The sequence below is a fragment of the Monodon monoceros genome, unplaced genomic scaffold, assembly GCF_005190385.1.
Source record: "Monodon monoceros isolate NGI ecotype Baffin Bay Population unplaced genomic scaffold, NGI_Narwhal_1 Super_Scaffold_11, whole genome shotgun sequence".
In the NCBI taxonomy this organism is placed as follows: domain Eukaryota; kingdom Metazoa; phylum Chordata; class Mammalia; order Artiodactyla; family Monodontidae; genus Monodon; species Monodon monoceros.
Window position 1 is genome coordinate 120,813,150 of NW_021703767.1, and position 20,011 is coordinate 120,833,160.

Below are 20,011 nucleotides of genomic sequence, written 5' to 3' on the forward strand. Positions count from 1 at the left end.
CTCTGCATATGTTCATGCTATTTTGTTACCTGTGTTTTAAAGATCGAGAAGCAGAGGCGGATAGAACGGATAAAGCAGAAGCGGGCCCAGCTTCAGGAACTTCTCCTGCAGGTAAAGAAGCGGGGGCGTGTTTCGTTACCTTCCCTACCTGTGTTCTGCCTCTCCCCTTACTTGCTTTGAGTCAGCGTTTTCTGCTTTGGGTGCCTTTGAGTATCTGGTGGGGCCTTGCTGGGGCAGCCTCTGCCACGCCCGAGCTCATCACCGTGCTCACGACCTGCCTGCCCCACCGACATCAGGGGGCCTCACAGCAGCTCTAACGTGGAACATATTATGCAACAGTTTACTTTTGACTCTTACCCTTACTCTGAACAGAAATTATTTTAGCCCTTATTTGGAACATCAAGGAATAAGGCTAGTTAAATTTTAGGCGCTTTGAGTAAAATAATCTAATCCACCTGTAATACTTATTATCTGTAAGTGACATTATAACATAATAAGCTTTGTAGAAATACCAAAACTTAAGATGTATTTCTGTTTAGGAAAATTAAATTTTATAGTGTAATGAGGATCCCTGTATTTATGCTTTTTTTTGGATAACTGTCTAGAATCTGGGTAATTTAAAAAAATATCGTAGAGGCCTTGTATAAAATCATGTGAGGTAAAATCACAGGGTAGATGGACCTTTTTTTTTTCTATTTTTGGTAATTGTCAGTTGGTGTAAAAATTCACTTTGAGCAGTACAGCGAGTCATTTTCAGTCCAATCAGAAAAACTTTGTAAAATGAGCCAGCGAGTCTTTATACTTTTGTTTTTAATCAGCAAATTATCTTTCTATGAAAAGCTTTCAACCAGTGATGAAATCGATGTGGATTTGAACAACCATAGGTCCTATTTCACTTTTGGTGTAATCTACTTTTCAGAAATAAAGGAAGCAATAAATTACCAAATAATTGTAACATTTTTTTTCCCCCCTAAAATACTCACTTTGTCTCATGGACAGAATAGGTTAAGTATTCCTACATGTTCCAGATTTTTGTTTTTCACTTTCTAGACGTGTATTTCTTTTTGTTTGTTCGTTTGTTTTTCACATTTTACATACACATCAGAAAGGAAGGAGAAAACCGCTAGCCCTTCCACAGCTGCGCGTGGTCTGGGAAGGAAGGAGGGGAGGAAGCGGGGCAGGGGAGACGGGACAGAGGCTCCCGCGACACAGGCGGCCCCGCCAAGATGTTCCCTCCTCATTAGGCACCGCCTTCTCGCTGCCCTGTGTCTGCCGCTCACACTGGCCCCTATGGGAACGACCTCTGGAGCAGGCGTCTTACGTATTTTTCATACTGGATTTCCAAAGTAGGCTTTGTTGGAAGAGAGCATTCTGCAGCTTAAAAGAAAAACAAAACTTGAAAGCTGACAGTGTATTCCTGTGCTGCTCCCCGTACAGCTCTGCCTGCTGAGAGACCTGGCCTGCCTCGCCGCCGCCTTCCCCGGCTGCCTCTCTGTTGTCCCTGTCCCTGCAGCATCTGCGGTATCTCCCTCCCGACTCACAGGCCCTGAACCCTGTGCTAGGCCTTCCTCACATTTCCTCAAAACCCTCATGGAACACTTTGGAGCTTGATTTTTGGCATCTGTTATTATAAAAACCTGTTTATCAGTATGCCTGTAATTATCTGTTTATCAGAAAGACTTGCGCTGGGCAAAATCGCCCTCATGTATGTGGCGCTTTCCCATCCCTAGATGGCCAGCACAGAGGATGAACTGGAATATGTTTTCCCCTGCTTATCTTTATACAACGAACATTGCTTTTTTTTTTTTTTTTTTTAAAGTCCTGAGTTTCTTTTCCTCTGCTGTCTCTCAAAGGAAATGTTTATGGAAGATTTCAACCCAGGCACAACCTAGCTGTCAACATTTATCAAAGCAAGTCTCTCTAAACATTAAAATGAAACCCCAAGTATAACTTCTAATCTCCTGGTAGACATATAGCTTATTTCTTCCTCGTAAAATTAAGCAAGTTGTCCCTAAACAGGAAAAATTTGCCTCGCTGTGGCTAAGCTAGCTTAATTTTTTTTAACAAGTTAAGGTCACAGCTACTGACATCACACGACCCAGGTCACTTTTACTTACATGGCACCACTTCTCTTTCGTCCTTGGTGATGTGGGAGAGGAATGGTGTGAGTAGATTCTGCCTACAGATAATCTAGATGCCCTACTTTTGTCTGTATCATTGTCCCTTCCAGCCAGTAAATCTTTTCCAGAGCTACTAATGCAGGGCAAAATGAATGTCTGAATACACCTGAAGCTGCTTAGCCTCTGAAATAGATGTTAATGAGCCTGGAAAAGAACGAAAGGATGAAGGAAATCAAAGGGCAAAAAATAAGGAAATCAGTCCAAAACAAATGGGAAATGATTTTTCATTTTACTATCCAAATAACTTTATATCTGTATTCACAGTGCTTTGCACAAGAAAAATCTTTTTTTTTTTTTTTGCGGTACGTGGTCCTCTCACCGTTGTGGCCTCTCCCGTTGCGGAGCACAGGCTCCGGACGCGCAGGCTCAGCGGCCACAGCTCACGGGCCCAGCCGCTCCGCAGCATGTGGGATCCTCCCGGACCGGGGCACGAGCCCGTGTCCCCTGCATCGGCAGGCGGACTCTCGACCACTGCGCCACCAGGGAAGCCCAAGAAAAATCTTTGATGCTATTAAATGTACACAGTATTTAACAATCATACATATATAAGAACTTTTACTTACCGCTGTTTATATTCCACCCTCTACCGAGGCCCTCCCATGGCACTAGGACCACAAAGCTAGGAAAAGTATGGGGGTGTCTCCAAGATGCTTTTTCTAGAAGAGTAAGGAAGCTAGGCAGAAGTATTCAAACATATAATTCTTTTTCCCAGTTTTACAGTTTCAGCATATTTTTCCTCTATTAAGTGAACTAAGCATTGAATATAAAATAGCCTTTAGTTCATTAGCAGCAGAAAAGAACAAATTAATAAGTATGACTTAAGTAATGTTTGGTAATGAATGGTGTTGACAGTGATGGTTCTGGACACACTGTCAGGGCTAGAATAAATTGGTTTCCCTTCTGTTTTGTGCATTTTAAAAGAGTAAATGTTTACTTTCTAGGGAGATAGCACCCAGCCATTTTAAGATGTCAGTAATCTTAATCAAGCTTCAGTTAAGGCCCAGGACCTAAAATAAACACTCGTAGGATAAGGTTGCTAAAACATAGAAAATAATTCAAATGCATCACTACTGGGTGAGAAGAGGGAACACGCTGATGGAAGGGTTGAAAGGCTGTGACTTTAGGAGCTTTTTAAGCCAGTATCTGTTCCACAAGCAGATGAAAGACTTCAGCTGCGTAAGGTCTTTCTAGCTGTGGAATTCTGAGATACGTTTGCCTTATCTAAAGGGGGGTGGGGGGCTTCCCTGGTGGCACAGTGGTTGAGAATCCACCTGCCAGTGCAGGGGACACGGGTCCGATCCCTGGTCCGGGAAGATCCCACATGCCGCGGAGCAACTAAGCCCGTGCACCACAACTACTGAGCCTGTGCTCTAGAGCCCGCGAGCCACAACTACTGAGCCCACATGCCGCAACTACTGAAGCCCGTGCACCTAAAGCCCGTGCTCTGCAACAAGAGAAGCCACCACAATGAGAAGCCCACGCACTGCAATGAAGACCCAACACAGCCAAAAATAAATAAATAAAATAAAATTTTAAAATAAAATAAAAGGGGTGGCAGGGTCTCTTTCTTTGACTTTTGATTAATGGTTATAACTTAAAAGTAGCAGCAAAATTCATTGTAAAGATTCAGGCCTTATATACCTTATAATCAATGCTAAGCCTCAGTTCCCTCATCTGGAAGATATCAGGTGGGGAGGGGCTTGGACTAGATTCCAAACTGTGCCCTAAAGATGCTTAGAAGTTCTGTGAAGGAACTAAGCGGTGAATGAGGGCAGAGCTGGCAGGACTCAGGACTCAGCCCCAGTGCAGCCAACCAGAGCAAGGATGCTTTGATCTGTTTTATAAACAGTGGGTGTCCCAGAAGATTTCATTTGAAGAAAGCATTCTGTGGCTTTATAAAGTTTGCATATTTCTGGGCTAGACAATCTAAGGGGCATATTTTTAACCCTGAACTCTCAGGAGTCTGTGTTAGATAAACACTGTATCTGTTGCTGTATCACTCTAAGAAGAGTTGTAGGTGCCACTGGCTCTCCCAGATTTGTAAGATCCTGTCTCTATGCTTGATGGAAACCATGGGTCCCATTTCCTGTGTTAGGATATGTTAGACACCATTTAAATGTATATTTTCTTTCCCTCGAAATATATTTATTGAGTTGGATCATTCTAATCTTTTTTCTTAAATGTTTAATTTTAATTAACTCGTAGGTGAAGGGCCTCTTTAAATGCTCTAATTTTAAACTATATTTTAAATGTATTTAATTCATTTAGTTCCAACTCACTTATCCACGTTAAATAACTGTACGGGTAATTTTGTTGATCATTACAGCAAATCGCTTTCAAAAACCTGGTACAGAGAAATCGGCAAAACGAACAGCAGAACCAGGGCCCTCCAGCTCTGAACTCCACCATTCAGCTGCCATTTATAATCATCAATACAAGCAGAAAAACAGTCATAGACTGCAGCATCTCAAGTGACAAGTAAGTGGAGAACCAGCGGCAGAGGGCAGGGCTGACCTTCTGTTAACCTGATTCCTATCATTTGCAACATAAAGAAGGTTGTACCCATTATCTGAGCGCACCAAGGCTAACTTCCTTGGGGCTCATGAAACAAGCTTTTCAAACGTGGAGTGCTGTCATCTACTAGCGCTTGCTTCCACATTCACCCTCCGCGGGCCCCTCTCTTGAGCCTGGCGCTGTGCTGCCGGTGCTACAGGCGTACTGGTGCCCAAGTCAGGATGTGCACGTATGTACACGTAATGTGGTATAAGTCTGGGCAAGTCACTGCGCTAAAGTAGAGCGTCACTGGGGTCTGGGACAAGGTAGGTTCACTAGTGATTACTGTCATCATTTATGGTGGAAATAGTTGAGATCAACATGTGGCACTAAAGCAGTTGTTTGTTTTGCTATATCGTATTTGAGTGTGCTTCTGTTTATAATGAATGAATAGACATGAAAGTGCTAGATGGCATTCTCTGCTTGCTTGCTTTCCTATTATCTTATAACTTGAAGTTTGTGCTTTTTATGACCTTCATTCATTTTACTCACCCCCACCCTCTGGCAACCACCAGTCTGTTCTCTGCATCTATAAGTTTGGTTTTTAAGATCCACATATAAGGTCCATCATCCGTGTTATTGCAAGTGGCAGAATTTCCTTTTTTTTATGGCTGAATATTCCATTTTCTAAGTACACCACATTTTCTTTATCCACCCATCCGATGATGGACACAGGTTGTTTCCATGCCTCGGCTCTTATAAATCATGCTGCAATCAGTGAACATGGGAGTACAGATATCTTTTCAGGATAGTTATTTCATTTCCTTTAGACGTATACCCAGAAGTGGGATTGCTGGATCATGTGATAGTTCTATTTTTAATTTTTTGAGAAACCTCCATGCTGTTTTCCAGTGGCTGCACCAGTTTACATTCCCACCAGCATGTTTGTCACTTTAAGATTGATGGCAATATTTATCACAGTAAGTGAGAAATAGCAGTTTTCAAAATACAGAATTTATTTGTAACTTATTTTACCCTTCATGAAAACAGTAGTGGTCTTCAGGCTGTGACCAGTATCGAGGTCGTTAAGGGCATAGGGTGCAGAGTGAGGCAGACACAAGTGCTCCCGCATTTAACTGCTTCAAAAGCTCTGTGTCCAAAGAACAGATGGGGATGATGCCAGGGCCTCTGTCACTTCCTTAGCCTTGTTGTGAGGATTAAATAAGATTATGCCTCTTAGAGGTCTGACTCGTGGAAAGTGCTTTGTAAACATTAGCTACTTTTCCAAGGAGTCAGCATATAACTTATCATCCAAACTTGGGACACGTTTGAGAGCAAAAGAGGGCTCAGTAACCACATCAGTGCCAGAGGCATAGCCTAGGACTGTCCTGGGAACTGGAACTTCTAGCCTCTTAGAGCTACTGCATCACCGTGGGGCTTTACCACTCCTGGTTTTTCCCACTCTTTTCTCTGGCAGTGTTGCTTCCCTGTCTTGATTGCATGCAGAGATTATGGGTCACTTAAATAAGAAGGAACCAGAAAAAAGAAGAAGAAGAGTAAGAGAAACAACAGGGATTTCTCGAGTATTTGGTAATTAAGCCTATAGACACAGGTAGAAATAGTAGGGACCGTGCAGGCTGTGACGTCAGAAGATGCATTTTTCAATCTTTCCTCTAGTTGTGTAGTTTCTTAACTTCTCTGAGATCTCATTTCTTCCTCTGTAAAAACGAGAATTATAGTATTTAACTTGCTGGTTTACAGACGTTAAATTCATAAAGGACCAGCCCAAATGGTAGATGTATTATTATTCACACACTTAAAATTCTTTACGGAAACATGTGTCTACAAGGACTTGTCACATATTCTCATAAATCTGAGAATTCTAGAGAATGGTTTAACATATTTTCGGGAAAAACTGTTAGAATTCTAGTTATTCTCTCTAGTTAGTCTGTTTTGTGGGAAATCATTAAAATTCTCTTCTTTGGTTAATCTTTGAGGTCTAAAAGAGTAGCAGGAAAGTGTGGGGACCAGAGACCTAAGGGAATTAGGGATTCTTGTCCTTCTTGGGTGGTTACTGACTCGTGCCCTTTCCTCACCCTCCCCTGAGTGGAGGGAAGGAGGCTCTGAGCTGCTTGTAGGAGCTTGTTGTTCAAGGCGGGGTGCAAAAGCCTGGTCTTTCAGTTACTTTGGTGATGCAATCCTTTCCCCTTAGCCAGGAGGCTTTCCCACAATGATGATTACATTTACGAAACCTTCAGCTTTTAACGTATGCCTGAAGTCACCCCTGGGGCAGGCATCCACTCCAGATTTTGTGTGGTTTCTTTTTTTTCTGAATTTCTGTTAATGTACTTATTTAAATTCATATACTTCAAATTACTTAAATGTGGCATTTTGCTTTAAATTATAAATTTTGCCCTTAAGATCTAGCATAAAAAGTTTTACCCTTGCGTGACTTTAATAGGATTTCATGACAACGTAAGCCCACCACTGTCCCAGAACTTCGCCTGCACCCTGTCCCTGAGGCGCTGAGGCTCTGGGTGATGGTGCCCCAGGGCATAGCCTTGGAGTCAGATGGACTGTTTCTTCTTACAGTCACCTCTTTATTGAAAGCCTGTGCCAGGTAGCTGGGCATCCTGATTTGGTATTTTACAGAAACGTTCGGAAACGTGCTATGTGTTATATACGACACTTTTTTCTTGCGGCGTTTTTACCCCTTAGGCCCTCAAGACAGGATTTGGGGGTTGGTTAGTTTGTGAAAAGTCTTCCATTTTCTGCTCATCTAAGGTATCGTGTAGCTAACACTTGACTCATGAAAATGAAGTAAGCATCCAACATGCTTTTTCCTCAACCCTAGTTAGGCCAACTCATAGTAGGAAAGTTAGATATTAAATTGGAAAGGCTTTCTTTGCGTTATTTTTTTGTTAATGACTGCTTGCTTTGTTTTTATTGAAGTATAGTTGACATACAATGTTATGTTAGTTTCAGGTGTACAACATAGGGATTTTACACTTGCATCCATTACAAAATGATCACCGTGATAAGTCTAGTAACATCTTTCCCCGTACAAACTTATTACAGTATTATTGACTATATTCCTTATGGTATGTATTATATCCCCGTGGCTTATTTTATAATTGGAGGTTTGTACCTTTTAATCCCCTTCACTATTTCACCCACCACCTTCAGCCCCTCCCATCTGGCAACTGACCACCCATTTGTTCTCTATGAATCTATTTTTATTTGTTTCATTTTTTAGATTCCACATATAAGTGAGATCATATGATATTTGTCTTTCTCTGCCTGTCTTATTTCATTTAGCGTAATACCCTCTAGATCTATCCATGTTGTCGCAAACAGCAAGTTTTTTTTTTTTTTTAATGGCTGACTAGGAATATTCCTCTGTTTGTGTGTGTGTGTACATACCACATCTTTTTTCGTTCATCTATTGGTGGACACTTCAGTTGCTTCCATATCATGGCTATTGTAAATAATGCTTCAGTGAACATTGGGTGTGCACTTTATGTTTCTGAATTAGTGTTTTTGTTTTCTTCAGGTAAATACCTAGAAGTGGAATTGCTAGATAGTATGGTAGTTCTATTTTTAATTTTTTGAGGAAACCTCCATACTATTTTCCATAGTGGCTGCACCAGTTTACACTCCCAGCAGCAGTGCACAAGGGTTCCCTTTTCTCCACACCCTCTCCAGCATTTGTTATTTGTTGTCTTTTTGATGATGGCCATTCTGACAGGTGTGAGGTGACATCTTATTGTGGTTTTGATTTGCATTTCCCTGACGATTAGCGATGTTGAGCATCTTTTCATGTGTCTTTTGGCCACCTGTATATCTACTTTGGAAAAATGCCTACATGGGAAGGCTTCCTTAATATTTTATCTTTTGTGACAAAGTTATAGACAGCTTTGAAAAGTATTAGATTTAGACCAAAATTTCTGTCTCCAGTTTGCCACAGCTTAATGAGGGCTGAAATTTATGGACTCCTGTTGTCTGTCACAAGAAAGGTGTTTTAATTGGCAAGTGGTTTATTTGCGATGTCATTCTTCTGAACCCAGCAGAATGACTCATTGCCCTAAACGGTAACAATTTCTAGTACTGTAGCTGAGCTTAGGTCCTCATTCTTTTATTGAATATGCAGAGTACAAAACTATTCAGACCTCCCCAATACCGCAGAAAACCCCACACTAACTTTGTTTCCTGATGCAGGTTTGAATATCTTTTTAATTTTGACAATACCTTTGAGATTCATGATGACATAGAAGTGCTGAAGCGGATGGGAATGTCCTTTGGCCTGGAGTCAGGCAAATGCTCCTTGGAGGATCTGAAACTTGCTAAATCACTGGTGCCAAAGGCTTTAGAAGGTTATATCACAGGTATGTTAACTCATGATTTTTCAGTGTTGTCCTTGATTAAATGTCAGACCCTAACTTGCTAAAACCTTTCTCATAGAAAATTAAAGCCCACACTGTATGCCCTTCCTCAGTTCTGTGCCCTTCCCTACCCTAAAATGTAACCTCTCTCTTGAATTTCTTGTTTATCACTACGTGCTTTTCTTTAGAGACACAAACACAAACAAATATAGTAAGCTGGAAACAGTTTATTAGTTTTGCCTAATTCTCACCTTTACATAAATAGAATCATAGTGATATATTCTTTTGTGATTTGAATTTTTTCACTCAACATCATGTTCTTTAGATTTGTCCACATGGTTTCATATAGCTGTAATTGATGCATTTTTACATAGAATTCTTATATGCATAGAATTCTAGTATGTGGGTAAAGCACAATTTATTTGTTCATTTTACTGATCATAAACCTTTAGTTTGTTTCCAGTCTCTTGATATTTAAACAGTGCTGCTTCGAACATCCCCGTAACTGTATCCCGGTGACCGTGTGCAAGTGTATAGAGTGAGATTGCTGGGTCAGAGTCGGGTGCATCTTAATCGTTACTAGATGATGCCACAGCTTTCCAATTTGATTTTGCCAAGTTACATTCTCACCTGCAGAGTGAAAGAGTTTTATCTTCCCAGGCAGGTGGATGTGAAATGGTATTGTAATTTTTTAAAATTGAGATTTAATTCATGTACCATTAATACACCATTTTTTTAAAAAAGTTATTTATTTTTGGCTGCATTGGGTCTCTGGTGCTGCGCGCAGGCTTTCTCTAGTTGCGGCTAGCAGGGCTACTCTTTGTTGCTGTGTGTGGACTTCTCATTGCGGTGGCTTCTCTTGTTGCGGAGCACAGGCTCCAGGCGCGCGGGCTCAGTAGTCGTGGCTCACAGGCTCAATAGTTGTGGTGTGCAGGCTTAGTTGCTCCACGGCATGCGGGATCTTCCCAGACTAGGGCTTGAACCCGTGTCCCCTGCATTGGCAGGTGGATTCTTAACCACTGCGCTACCAGGGAAGCCCAAAATACATTTTAAAGCGTACAATTCAGTGGTTTTAAGTATATTTACAGGGTTATTATGCAGTCATCACCAACTATTATCTCATTCTAAAACGTCTTATCACCCCAAAAAGAAACCCCACATACACTAGCAGTCACCCTTTATTCCTCCTTTCCTCCCGGCTCCTGGCAACCACTGATCTACTTCCTGTCACTGTGAATTTGTCCATTCTGGACCTCTCATGTAAATGGAATCATATAATATGTAGCCTTGGTGACTGACTTGTTTTACTTAATGTAATGTTTTCAAGATTCATCCATCCTGCTTCATCCCTTTTTATTGCCTTTGTGCAATAAAATTGTTTAATTGTTTAATTAAACAATTGTTTAATTGTTTTGTGGATATACCACATTTTTTTAATCCATTTGTTAGTTGGAGGACATTGGGATTGTTTTCGGTTTTTAGCTATTATGAATGATGTTGCTATAAACATTCTTGTACATGTTTTTTTATGAACATAAGCTTTTGGTTCTGTTGGGTGTATGCCAGGCAGTGGAATTGCTGGGTCATATGATAAACTGTATTTAACATTCTGAGGAACTGCCAAACTATTTTCCAGAGCAGTTGTACTGTTTTACAATCCTACCAGCAATGTACCAGGTTCTGATTTCTCCATATCCTTCTCCACGCTTGTTCATCTTTTTTATTGCAACCATCCTGGTGGATGTGAAGTGGTGTTTCACGGTGGTTTCAATTTGCATTTTCCTCATGACGGATGATGGTGAGCATCTTTTCATGTGTTTACTGGCGATTTGTATATCTTCCTTGTAGAAATGTCTATTCAGATCCTTTGCCCATTTTTAAATTGGGGTGTTTTAAGAGTATAGTGAGTGTACTTGAAAATGGAAACACTGTTTTGCATGTTCTAAATTTCAGATTTTCACTAATTCAGAAATCTTCTTTATGACTGTCCTAGTTCCTAAGACTGTGGTACATTCTGCACATATAATTTGGATGTATAGACAAAAGCATTCTTTTGCCTTTGCTTTTGCCAGTTTCCTTCATTTATAAGCATTACTACCTAGAACTAATATTAAAATGCCTTTAAAACATGATGAGAAATTCTAAAGTATATTAAGTCAAATATAAGCAAAGAGGTTGTTTTTATTTTGTTTTATGGTTTTGGCCCTTTAGTCACAAGAGTCTGTTGATTGAGATTTGGTTTCTGTTGGATTTAGTTTTTAAGTTCGCACCGCCCGCCTCCTGCAAATGGGACCCCCTCTTCTTGCCCCTCAGCGACCCAGTCCCCCATCCTCACCCCGACCTGCTCCGTGCTCCCCTCGCTCCCCCCAGAGAAGGACCTCCTGTTTTATTAGCAGCTCAGGCATCCTAGCTGTCCAGCAGGGTCTGCATAAAGCTCTTACTCCATAAATCTCCAGGACTTTATTTTAGCTCATTCTCAGTGAAAAGACTCAGGGCGATTAGGCGGGCTCTGTGGCTTTGATCTCTTCGTGACCTTGTTTGCAGACCGGGATACAGACTTTCAGGTTAGTTCAGAAGCAGAAGCGTGTGTGCCTTCAGTATGTGGAGGGACAGGGTGGCTCTTGAGGAGGGTTGTGAGAACCGTTGTGTGGGTCCTAGGAAAGAAAGAAATGTTGGCTTTTCAGAGCCATTGTGAAAAGAAAATGTGTCAAGAGCTGTGTTCTGGCAGAAGGTTTCCATACGTACTAATTGATAACACTTAGCACAGGATTCTGGCTTTAATTTCATTATGTACGGACTTGTTCTTATTGTATGTGTTTAAAGTCTACTCTTCTTCTTAGAATTGAAGGGTTTTTGTTGTTGTTTTTTCCCCCACAGCTGCCTTAGTTCGCCTGGGAAGAAAAGATCCACAAGGCCATTTTAAGATGAATGTAGTCATTTAGTTTACTTTTTTCCTACGTGGGAAGCCTCTCACTTGGTCAGGTAGTGCCAGGATAGTGGAGTTTCCAATCCCAGTACACAGTTTCTTTTCCTTTTTGCACAGTGATTATAAAACTATCTTGGTTAAGTATAATAAAAGCTCATTTGGCAAATTACACTTTCTCAGCATACACTTGGTCTTATCTCACAACGTAAGTCAAATAAGTTTCTTTTTTAGGAATGCATTTCTGCTGTACCTACCACCTGTGTTGTAAACTCACCGTTGAAAGAGATGGTACTCCTTCGTGTGGTAACAGTTAGATCTCAGATGTTCTAGTCACTGCCTTCTCTGAGCTAACATTCTAGATAAGGAGACAAGCGTTAAACAAGTCGAAGTACAATAAGAATTGGTCAAGGTCGTGATAGGAAAACTATGGTAAATGCATAGAAAATGAGATTGCAAGGACGTAGCCAAAATGTTTCATACAGACTAAAACAGCAACGCCTGTCTCGCCCTCATGAAAAAAGCGACTGTGCGTGGCCTTTTAAAATAAGGTCTAGTTCAAGTTGTAAAGCAGAGGGTACCAGGAAGAAGTCTAGGCCTCTAGTGCCTAATAGCACTGAGTTCACCAGGGGACACGAAAGGACGGCGTGCTGGGGGCCTTGGGCAAAAATGTGTCCTTCTGGCCTAAGACATTGCGACTTGACTTTGTCTGCACCCACTCGTGCTCAGCTTGTTAACACCCCGGCCAGAGGCTTTTGTGCTGAGTCCGGCGGGTGTCCAGGAGTAGTACAGCTCTCACTGTACTGCGTGAGCTGCCCTCTCGAGGTCTTCTGTAAGAAGAAAGAATGAAGAGTCTGTGATTGGTTTAATTTGAATTCTTTCCTGCTGTAGTCTGCTTTCCTGTATCCCCACCCCACACCGCTCTTATGTTCTGTTTTCCAAGCTGAAGAAACCTGGGTTCTTCCCTGGGCAGGAGACTCGTCCGGCTGTAATTCAGAACAGGCCGATGGCCTTACTTGTCTGTGTTTTCTTCACGCCATAACAAAAGCAGCCACGGAACTTACAGAGCTGCCATCTGTTTTTGTTTTTCCCTGTAGATATCTCCACAGGACCGTCGTGGTTAAATCAGGGACTGCTTTTGAACTCTACCCAGTCAGTTTCAAACTTAGACCTGACCGCTGGTGCCACCTTGTCCCAATCAAGGTACGTATTTTTTCAGGGTGAGAAGGGCGAGCCGCGAAGCCCTGACCCTCCCTGGAGGGGAGAGCCAGCCGTGCTGCGCCGGCCGGCCGGGTCCCAGGCGGCTCCGGCAGGGCTGGCCTGCGGCTCCCCCCTTCCCCGGGTTCTTTTCCCTGTGTTCTCCAAAGCTTGAGACATCCACCACGTTAATGAGCCTGTGTGTTTTCAATTGTTTGCTAGTGCAAACCAAGGGTTGTGCTTGGATGCTGAAGTGGCCTTAGCAACGGGGCGGCTCCTGGCCGCAGACACTCACCGGTCCGGCAGTGCGGCCTCCCACTGCTCTGAGTCCCGAGGCGAGACCCCCTGTTCCCTCAACGACGAGGACGAGGACGAGGACGAGGAGGACTCCTCCTCCCCAGAATAAAGACAGGCGCAGACCCACGTTCTGCTCTTTGATGCTCATGTGTGTTTTTAGTGTGAGCTCTTGTGTTTGAAACGATTGCTTCGGTCTTTGCCTTTGTTTGCACTGTGTGTTCAGTGAAAACTAGGGAAACACAATAAGCAAATTACCTGAAGGCTGAGAGGATTGAGGTGAAAGTTAACGTAGTGTGAATGAAAACCCTGAACGACAGAGCAGTAGATCACATGGCAAACAAAGCACGTACTCGGAGGTGGCAGAGGGGATAGTCCCTGACTTGGCAGCACGAACGCAGCGCATTTATCTTCCGTGAGGCGGGGCGCCGTGGCCCCCAAACCCACGCAGCCCTCCTTATTGCCGAGGTGGCTCCATGAACAGTCCCCGACGGCCGTGTGCCCCACGCCCCGCTCCCTGCTCTGGGCTGCCTTTCACGAGGCGGAGCTGAACGCGAGAGGTTCCCGGTGGGAGGAGCTGTACAGCGAGGGATGGAGACCCTCGTGGCCCAGGGAGCACAGATTGAACCGCTGAACTAGTTGAAAGTCTAGTCGAGGTGCTTTACGCATCCGCTGCCTTAGACGGCTTCTAGAAAGGAGCGAACGCTAATTCTTGAGTACTTAAGTGACATTTAGAATAATTTATAGTCAAACTGAAATGATCACTATTAGCCAATGCATTGGTGCATAGAATTTTCTAGGGCTACTTCTGGAAGCCAAAATAGAATAGCATTTCCACGTGCATTAAATACTTTGCCAGCACTGCCTTTCGCCAGCAACCTAAATCTGGAGTTTTACAAGAGAAGAAAATTGTCTCTATCGTTTTAATCAGAGCTATGCATTTCATACCGCTTTTTCACCTAGAACAAAACAAAGGAACAAGTCCCTATGACCGAGTGGCTTGCTTACAAGTTCCCTGCCGTAATTGTATGATTTCACCCCGTGTGCAATTTGTGAAAATGAACTGTCATTACTTCTGTCTGAAAAGTATTTCCAGAATACGAACAGCAATGTTTTCCTGTCCATGTCACCTTTGGTACATTCTCATTCATCAAAATGACCATATTGGGTTGATTCCTGGGTCAAACGCATTTCAAACTCACCCGATATTCAGTGTTTCACAGAAACACCAAAAAACTTTGAGCACTCCAGGTGACTGGGTGTGCAGTAGATCAGGACATAGACTGTCAGGTCAGAGCCAAAGATGCCGCTAGGAACCCGCGCACTGCTGGGTTCGCTTCCCGCCCCTCTGAATACGAGTGTGGAGACACTGCCCCCACAGCCGAACCCCGACCTAAGCGCACATTAGTTAAGGAGCAAACGATAATGGAAGATTAACTCTAAATCTCTGACTTGAATCATTTGGATTTGCCCCGAGATTATGCATCCAGCGTCTGTGGGCTCAGCGCTGAGCTCAGCCCAAACCGGCTCTTCCCTAAGCCCCGCGGGGCAGCGCGGGAGCCGGTGCCCACAGTGAGCCGGCGGGGAAGGGCCTGGCTGACCCAAACAACCAGTACACGAGGATGTACAACTCCAAGTTCCTTTGAGACAAAACGCATTCCATCAGGGGTAAGCCATAGCGCAGACTCAGAGTGTGGAGGGGCCGGGGAGGTGGAGGCAGGTGCAGGAGGGCCCCGTAGCTGCCTGAGCTCCGGGCCACCCTGAGGCCGGGGCGGGCCCGGGAGGGAGGGCCCGAGGGCCTCCAGGGCACGTTCTGCCTGGAAGGTGTCAGCTGCACCATCAGGGAAAAACCGGGTCTCCTTCAGGCTGCCTCTCCCTCTCCCAAGCCCAACTTTTCCTGCCCCTGTACTTGAAAGGGGCCCAGCGGGGACCTGGAGAGGCCCAGGGCCACAGCGGGCTTTTCAGACTTCAGAATACCATGCCGCAGGTCCCAGGGCCACACATCGGCGTTCATGACAGGTGCACCGATCGTGAGCACTCCTCTACCAGGTAGCGGGCTCCTTGCCAGAGTTCGTGGGGCACCGATCCCCTCCCTTCTCTGTTCTCTCTCTGCTGCTGATAAAATATGGGTTTAAAAGAAAAAGCAACCAAAGACTCCTCTTACCATTCATTACTGGTGCCCCATCGGTGGCCTCCGCAGCCGGCGAGCAGTGTGTGGTGCTTGTCGGGCAGGAAGTGGCCTCCGTTCCTCAGTGACACACTTGGGTTACTGCTAAGGACGCCCGGCAGAGTCACACTGTGGTCACAGGATGTGTTGTCACTGGTTACCTGAGCAGAAAGCTAGACTCAGATGTTTAGAAAGAGCAATGCTGTCATTCTTCTGCTTCTCCCCTAAACAGATTTATGTGGTTCTAAAGTTCGTTACTCAGTCACAATTTCACATAGAAATCAAACAGGAAAAAAAAAAAAAAAAAGAAATTGTGGTTACAACATCCAGGCTTCTCTATAGGAGGAGCACTTGGGGTTATTTGCACACGCACATGTACACACACACGCAGACACCCCTCCCAGAGGGTGCTGGTTACACTCTGCTTGGGGGAAGTTCAAGAGTCCCCTTTTCCCTCAAGCGCCAGTGTATTCGGTAACCTTTCCGGTGCACGGTGTCGCCCAGTCAGTGAAGTCGTGATCCGTTTAGCACCCGCGCAGGTGGCACCAAGCCTGCCGTCTTTGGCCCTGATGTGGGAGGGTCCAGGCAGTGCCCATGGCGCCCAGGCAGCCGCCCACACTTCCTGCCCTTCCCCGCTGCGCGTCTGTCTGACCCGCTTCATTTTCTCCCGTGATGACAAGGTGATGGGAGCAGCTTCAGTAAGTGTTGGCATAAACTGTGCCTTATGATCACAGAGGACCTCGGGGAGGGGCCGGGAAAGGAGGTGCTGAGACGGTGATTCCTCACCTCTCAGCGCTGCCCGCCCCCCTGCAAAACTTTACAAATGACCCCTGTCTTCTAGAAACGGTGGGGAGAAAACTGTCGGCAGTTGGCTGCCACTTTACCGGGATAAAGAGGATAACTCTCTTCCTTGGCAGAATTTACAGTTGTCACCATACTCTGCCCTACCTGAAAAATGATGCCGGGGGCAGCCCCCAGGTACACATGAGCCCCGCAGGTAATTCAAGCAGCGATAACCACAAAGGAGTGGCTCACTTTAGCCGTGCAGACATCAGAAACTCGGCTGTTTGCTAAAACACAGCCCTTTCTGGGCTGCTCAGGTTGTAGAGACAGCAAAGTTTGGGTGTAACCTGGGCCCTGGGACGGTCAGAGCATAGTGGGCATGGGTGGGGCAGGGTTAGCAAAGGAAGGAAACTGCCTCAGCTCTTCCTACAAGAACCACACACAGGGGGAGAAGCCTGGTTAGCTTCATGCGTGAGTCACTTCAAGTGGCCTTTGACACCTCGCCAGGCCCCTCGCCTCCGGCACGTCTGTGAGGTGGCCTTTAAGGCTGCACTGCCACAGTGGTCCCTGCAGGGTAGGGGCTGGACAGTGAATGGGAAGATTTAATCCTTCAGTAAGTGTTTGAGTGAATACAGAACAGAAGACGTTCAGGTTGATTCGTGCTATGGAAAAAATGACAGGGTCATGGGGCAGTGGGGGAAAGGCTACTTTGGCTGGCGGTATCCGGGGAAGGCCCCCTGAGAAAGTGACTTCTGTTCTGAATCAGACAATTGAAAGACCTCCCTACCAGGCCACCCTACCCCATAACGTGCACTTGGAAATCTCTGCTAAATTCCAAAGGCCCCACTCTTCCAGCTTTCAGTGTACATTTTGGAGTCTGTCAGGGAATTTCTAAGATTAATAAAAGAAAACCAAACTTAGCTACCAGCAGTAGCCATAAACTAAGAACATTCTAACCCATGGAGGTCTCCTTGTTGGCTCTGTTACCTTCCAATTGAACCTACACAATAGGAAAGTGAGTAGAAATGGAGAACTTTTCTAGGTGTTTTCTTCTAGTTTTACAAGTTGTTAGATACATAAAGATCTACTTTTTATATTAGATATATAAAAGAGAATCTTTTATCCTGCATATGGACTAGTTTTAGCAGAGCTGAAGACTACCTGAGGTTCATTTTCCCAAACAGGTTCCCCATTTTCAGTCACCCGAAGCAGTGGTCGCCCAGCACCGACGATCACTCACACACATTTATCCAGACCCACGGGGTGTGCCAGGGCCCCTGCATGACGCTGCTTGAGCGGCCCTCAGAAGCGTGCCTCCCTGCCCTCTGATTCACAGTCATACAACGTTCAGTTCATTTGCTTAACTTCCATTCAAGCCGAAGACTATTACCCAAAAGGAATATAGTGTCTGACGTTGACTTTACCGTTTTCTAAAAAGTTCAAGCTAATGCCCACGTAAATTACATTTCTCAGGAATTAGCCAAGATCTCTCTGGAAAGCTGTGCGTAGATAACCTTCAGGACCCCGTTTTCCCACCTACTTCTACACTCACACTGTGCTAAGGAAGAGAAGGTGAGGGCATAAACTCTGCCCCTCCAGTTCTGACCTGGGAGTCCCTGACAAGTACAGAAGTTTCAGTGGCCGCAGGTGTTCACTGACCACGCTCTTGTGACAGAAGAAAGTATATTCGCTTACTTCTGTGCAGCTGTACTTTCAGATAAAAGCCTGTATTCTTACAGGGCCTTCGCTTTACACGAAGGCCTGTGAATTCCATGCTGTCGTGACCCCTTGCTACTCCAGCAGATTGGACTTTGGTCCTCTGCCTGTAGCTGCCTTAGAAGCCAGCGTAGTGGACACGTGGGGTCAGGACTCGCCCCTTCTCCACCAAGGGCCTCAGAATAGGGGCAAACCCTCCCCACTCACTCAGGCATGTGAAACCGGCCGGGGGCGTGACCGGCCCGATGCCCCTCAGCCTGTCTGGCAGAGCCTGCCCTGCATCCCGAATCTCCCTCCTCCCGGGGCCCCACTGCCTCCTACAAACCCAGCCCTCACCCGGGTCCTCCCAGAGGGCTTCTGGGTTAGCATCAGCGCTCTGTCACACCAAGTGCTGAACAGCTGAGCAGCAGGAGTGGACTCCGCCCGTGGGTCCCGGCGAGAGGCTGTGGTGTCAGTCTCGGGCCTGTCCCAGCCCGGAAGACCCAGGCTTAGAAGAAACCCGTTCCTCCCTGGGCAGAGCCCTTCACGCACGTTGGAGGTCAACTGGCCCTTCTGTAGCAATGTTAGCTTTTTTTCTGTCCGTGCCCGTCTCAACCAGGAGACGTCCCCAGATCATGTTTGGGTTTTAAAACCCGTCGCTTTGTCGCTTCAAACTCACCACGTTGTCACTTCCCATGCGCTGTCTTCAGCATGTCGGGCACTAATAGCAAATGGCCTGATGGTTCTGTGTGTTCAAGACTGGGGTCAAAGATTTCTCTCAAACCCAAAGTCTCTGGGGACCGAGATTCTCTTCTGCTAAGAGACTTCTCTGAGCGTCTTGCAGTTCTGTTTTTCCCAGTAGAACCGTGGCGGCTTCACCCGTTCGGTGTCCCGAAAGGCGGACCCGCCGGCCGCGCCGGAGCTCGGAGGCCCACCGTTCAGTACTGTGAGGTCTCCGAGGCGGCTGCTTGCCATCACCACCCTGACTGTTAGACAAAAAAGAAAGGCCATGAGCCCAAATCCCCAGCTGGTTCACCTGTTCATTTGTAGATGTCGTACTCTGATCCTGTGCTGATAGGTTTTATTTCCAGAAAATATAGTTCTGCTTTTTTCTGCATGAAGGAAACATCATGGTGCCACATGCTTTAAGCAGTTTAAACGAGAAATAAGGGGAAAATGCAAACACCACATCTGACCTGCCTAATGTAGACTTTATTAGATTGAAGTATCTAACCTGATTATTATTTTGTAGCATTCTCAAACTTTGTAAATAAATACCATTATTTTTATATGGAAATTTTATAGAAGAGCTATTTCTGTATACTTAATTATTCCTGGGTTTTCTGAAATTGCTTCCAATAGGTAATGGACAAGTGCTAATCTGTGTTCCTGTAAGGATGGTTCAAGGACCACCCACAGCAGAATTGATGGGGGGAGTTTTTAAATTTTGCCTCCCTAGGACCCACCCCAGACGCTCCCTCAAAAGCTCTGGTGGCGGGTGGGGGGGGGGGGAGCCTGGGAAGCTGTATTTTTAATAAACTCTGAGTGGGTCTTTTTGGCAATTACAGTGTGAGTGTCTGTCCATCCTGAAAGATTAAAAGAAGGAAAGAAAGAATAAGCATTTGAAATGAGTTTAAGTTGTGCTTGAGGAAAAAAATGTATCAGACTGTTCCATGATTTGAATGAGATGTACTGTAGAAAAAATAAATAATTTAAAATAATTGTGGTCTCATTACTAGCAGACTGAGGGCGGTGGCGGTTAGTGAATACTGTGCAGTGCCCAGACCCCGGCCCCATCTGAGCCCCTCTCCCCAGGAATTGCCCTTAAAAGGGAGCTGCCTCACCCACGGTTATATACCACACACAGCCAGTGAGGGGTACAAGAGGCCCAGCCGCC

General features: G+C 45.0%; 1 protein-coding gene and 1 long non-coding RNA gene across 10 annotated transcripts in view; one reads left to right on the top strand and one right to left on the bottom strand.

The window, feature by feature from the left end:
• Nucleotides 1–19,835, top strand: part of TFDP2 (transcription factor Dp-2) — a 168,665-nt gene extending 148,830 nt beyond the window's left edge. For all 9 annotated transcript variants that reach the window (XM_029213886.1, XM_029213887.1, XM_029213888.1 and 6 more), the window contains 5 exons: nt 43–111; nt 4,507–4,658; nt 8,892–9,058; nt 13,076–13,181; nt 13,398–19,835. In XM_029213886.1, coding sequence (XP_029069719.1) covers nt 43–111; nt 4,507–4,658; nt 8,892–9,058; nt 13,076–13,181; nt 13,398–13,581 — 678 coding nt within the window. In that variant the 3' untranslated portion in view covers nt 13,582–19,835. The remainder of the gene's footprint in view (nt 1–42; nt 112–4,506; nt 4,659–8,891; nt 9,059–13,075; nt 13,182–13,397) is intronic.
• On the bottom strand, nt 11,524–13,040 carry LOC114890444. The gene is made up of 2 exons (XR_003792287.1): nt 12,256–13,040; nt 11,524–11,709 (listed from the first exon to the last, which is right to left on the bottom strand). It is a non-coding gene; the product is annotated as an uncharacterized LOC114890444 (long non-coding RNA).
• Nucleotides 19,836–20,011: the final 176 nt, after the last annotated feature.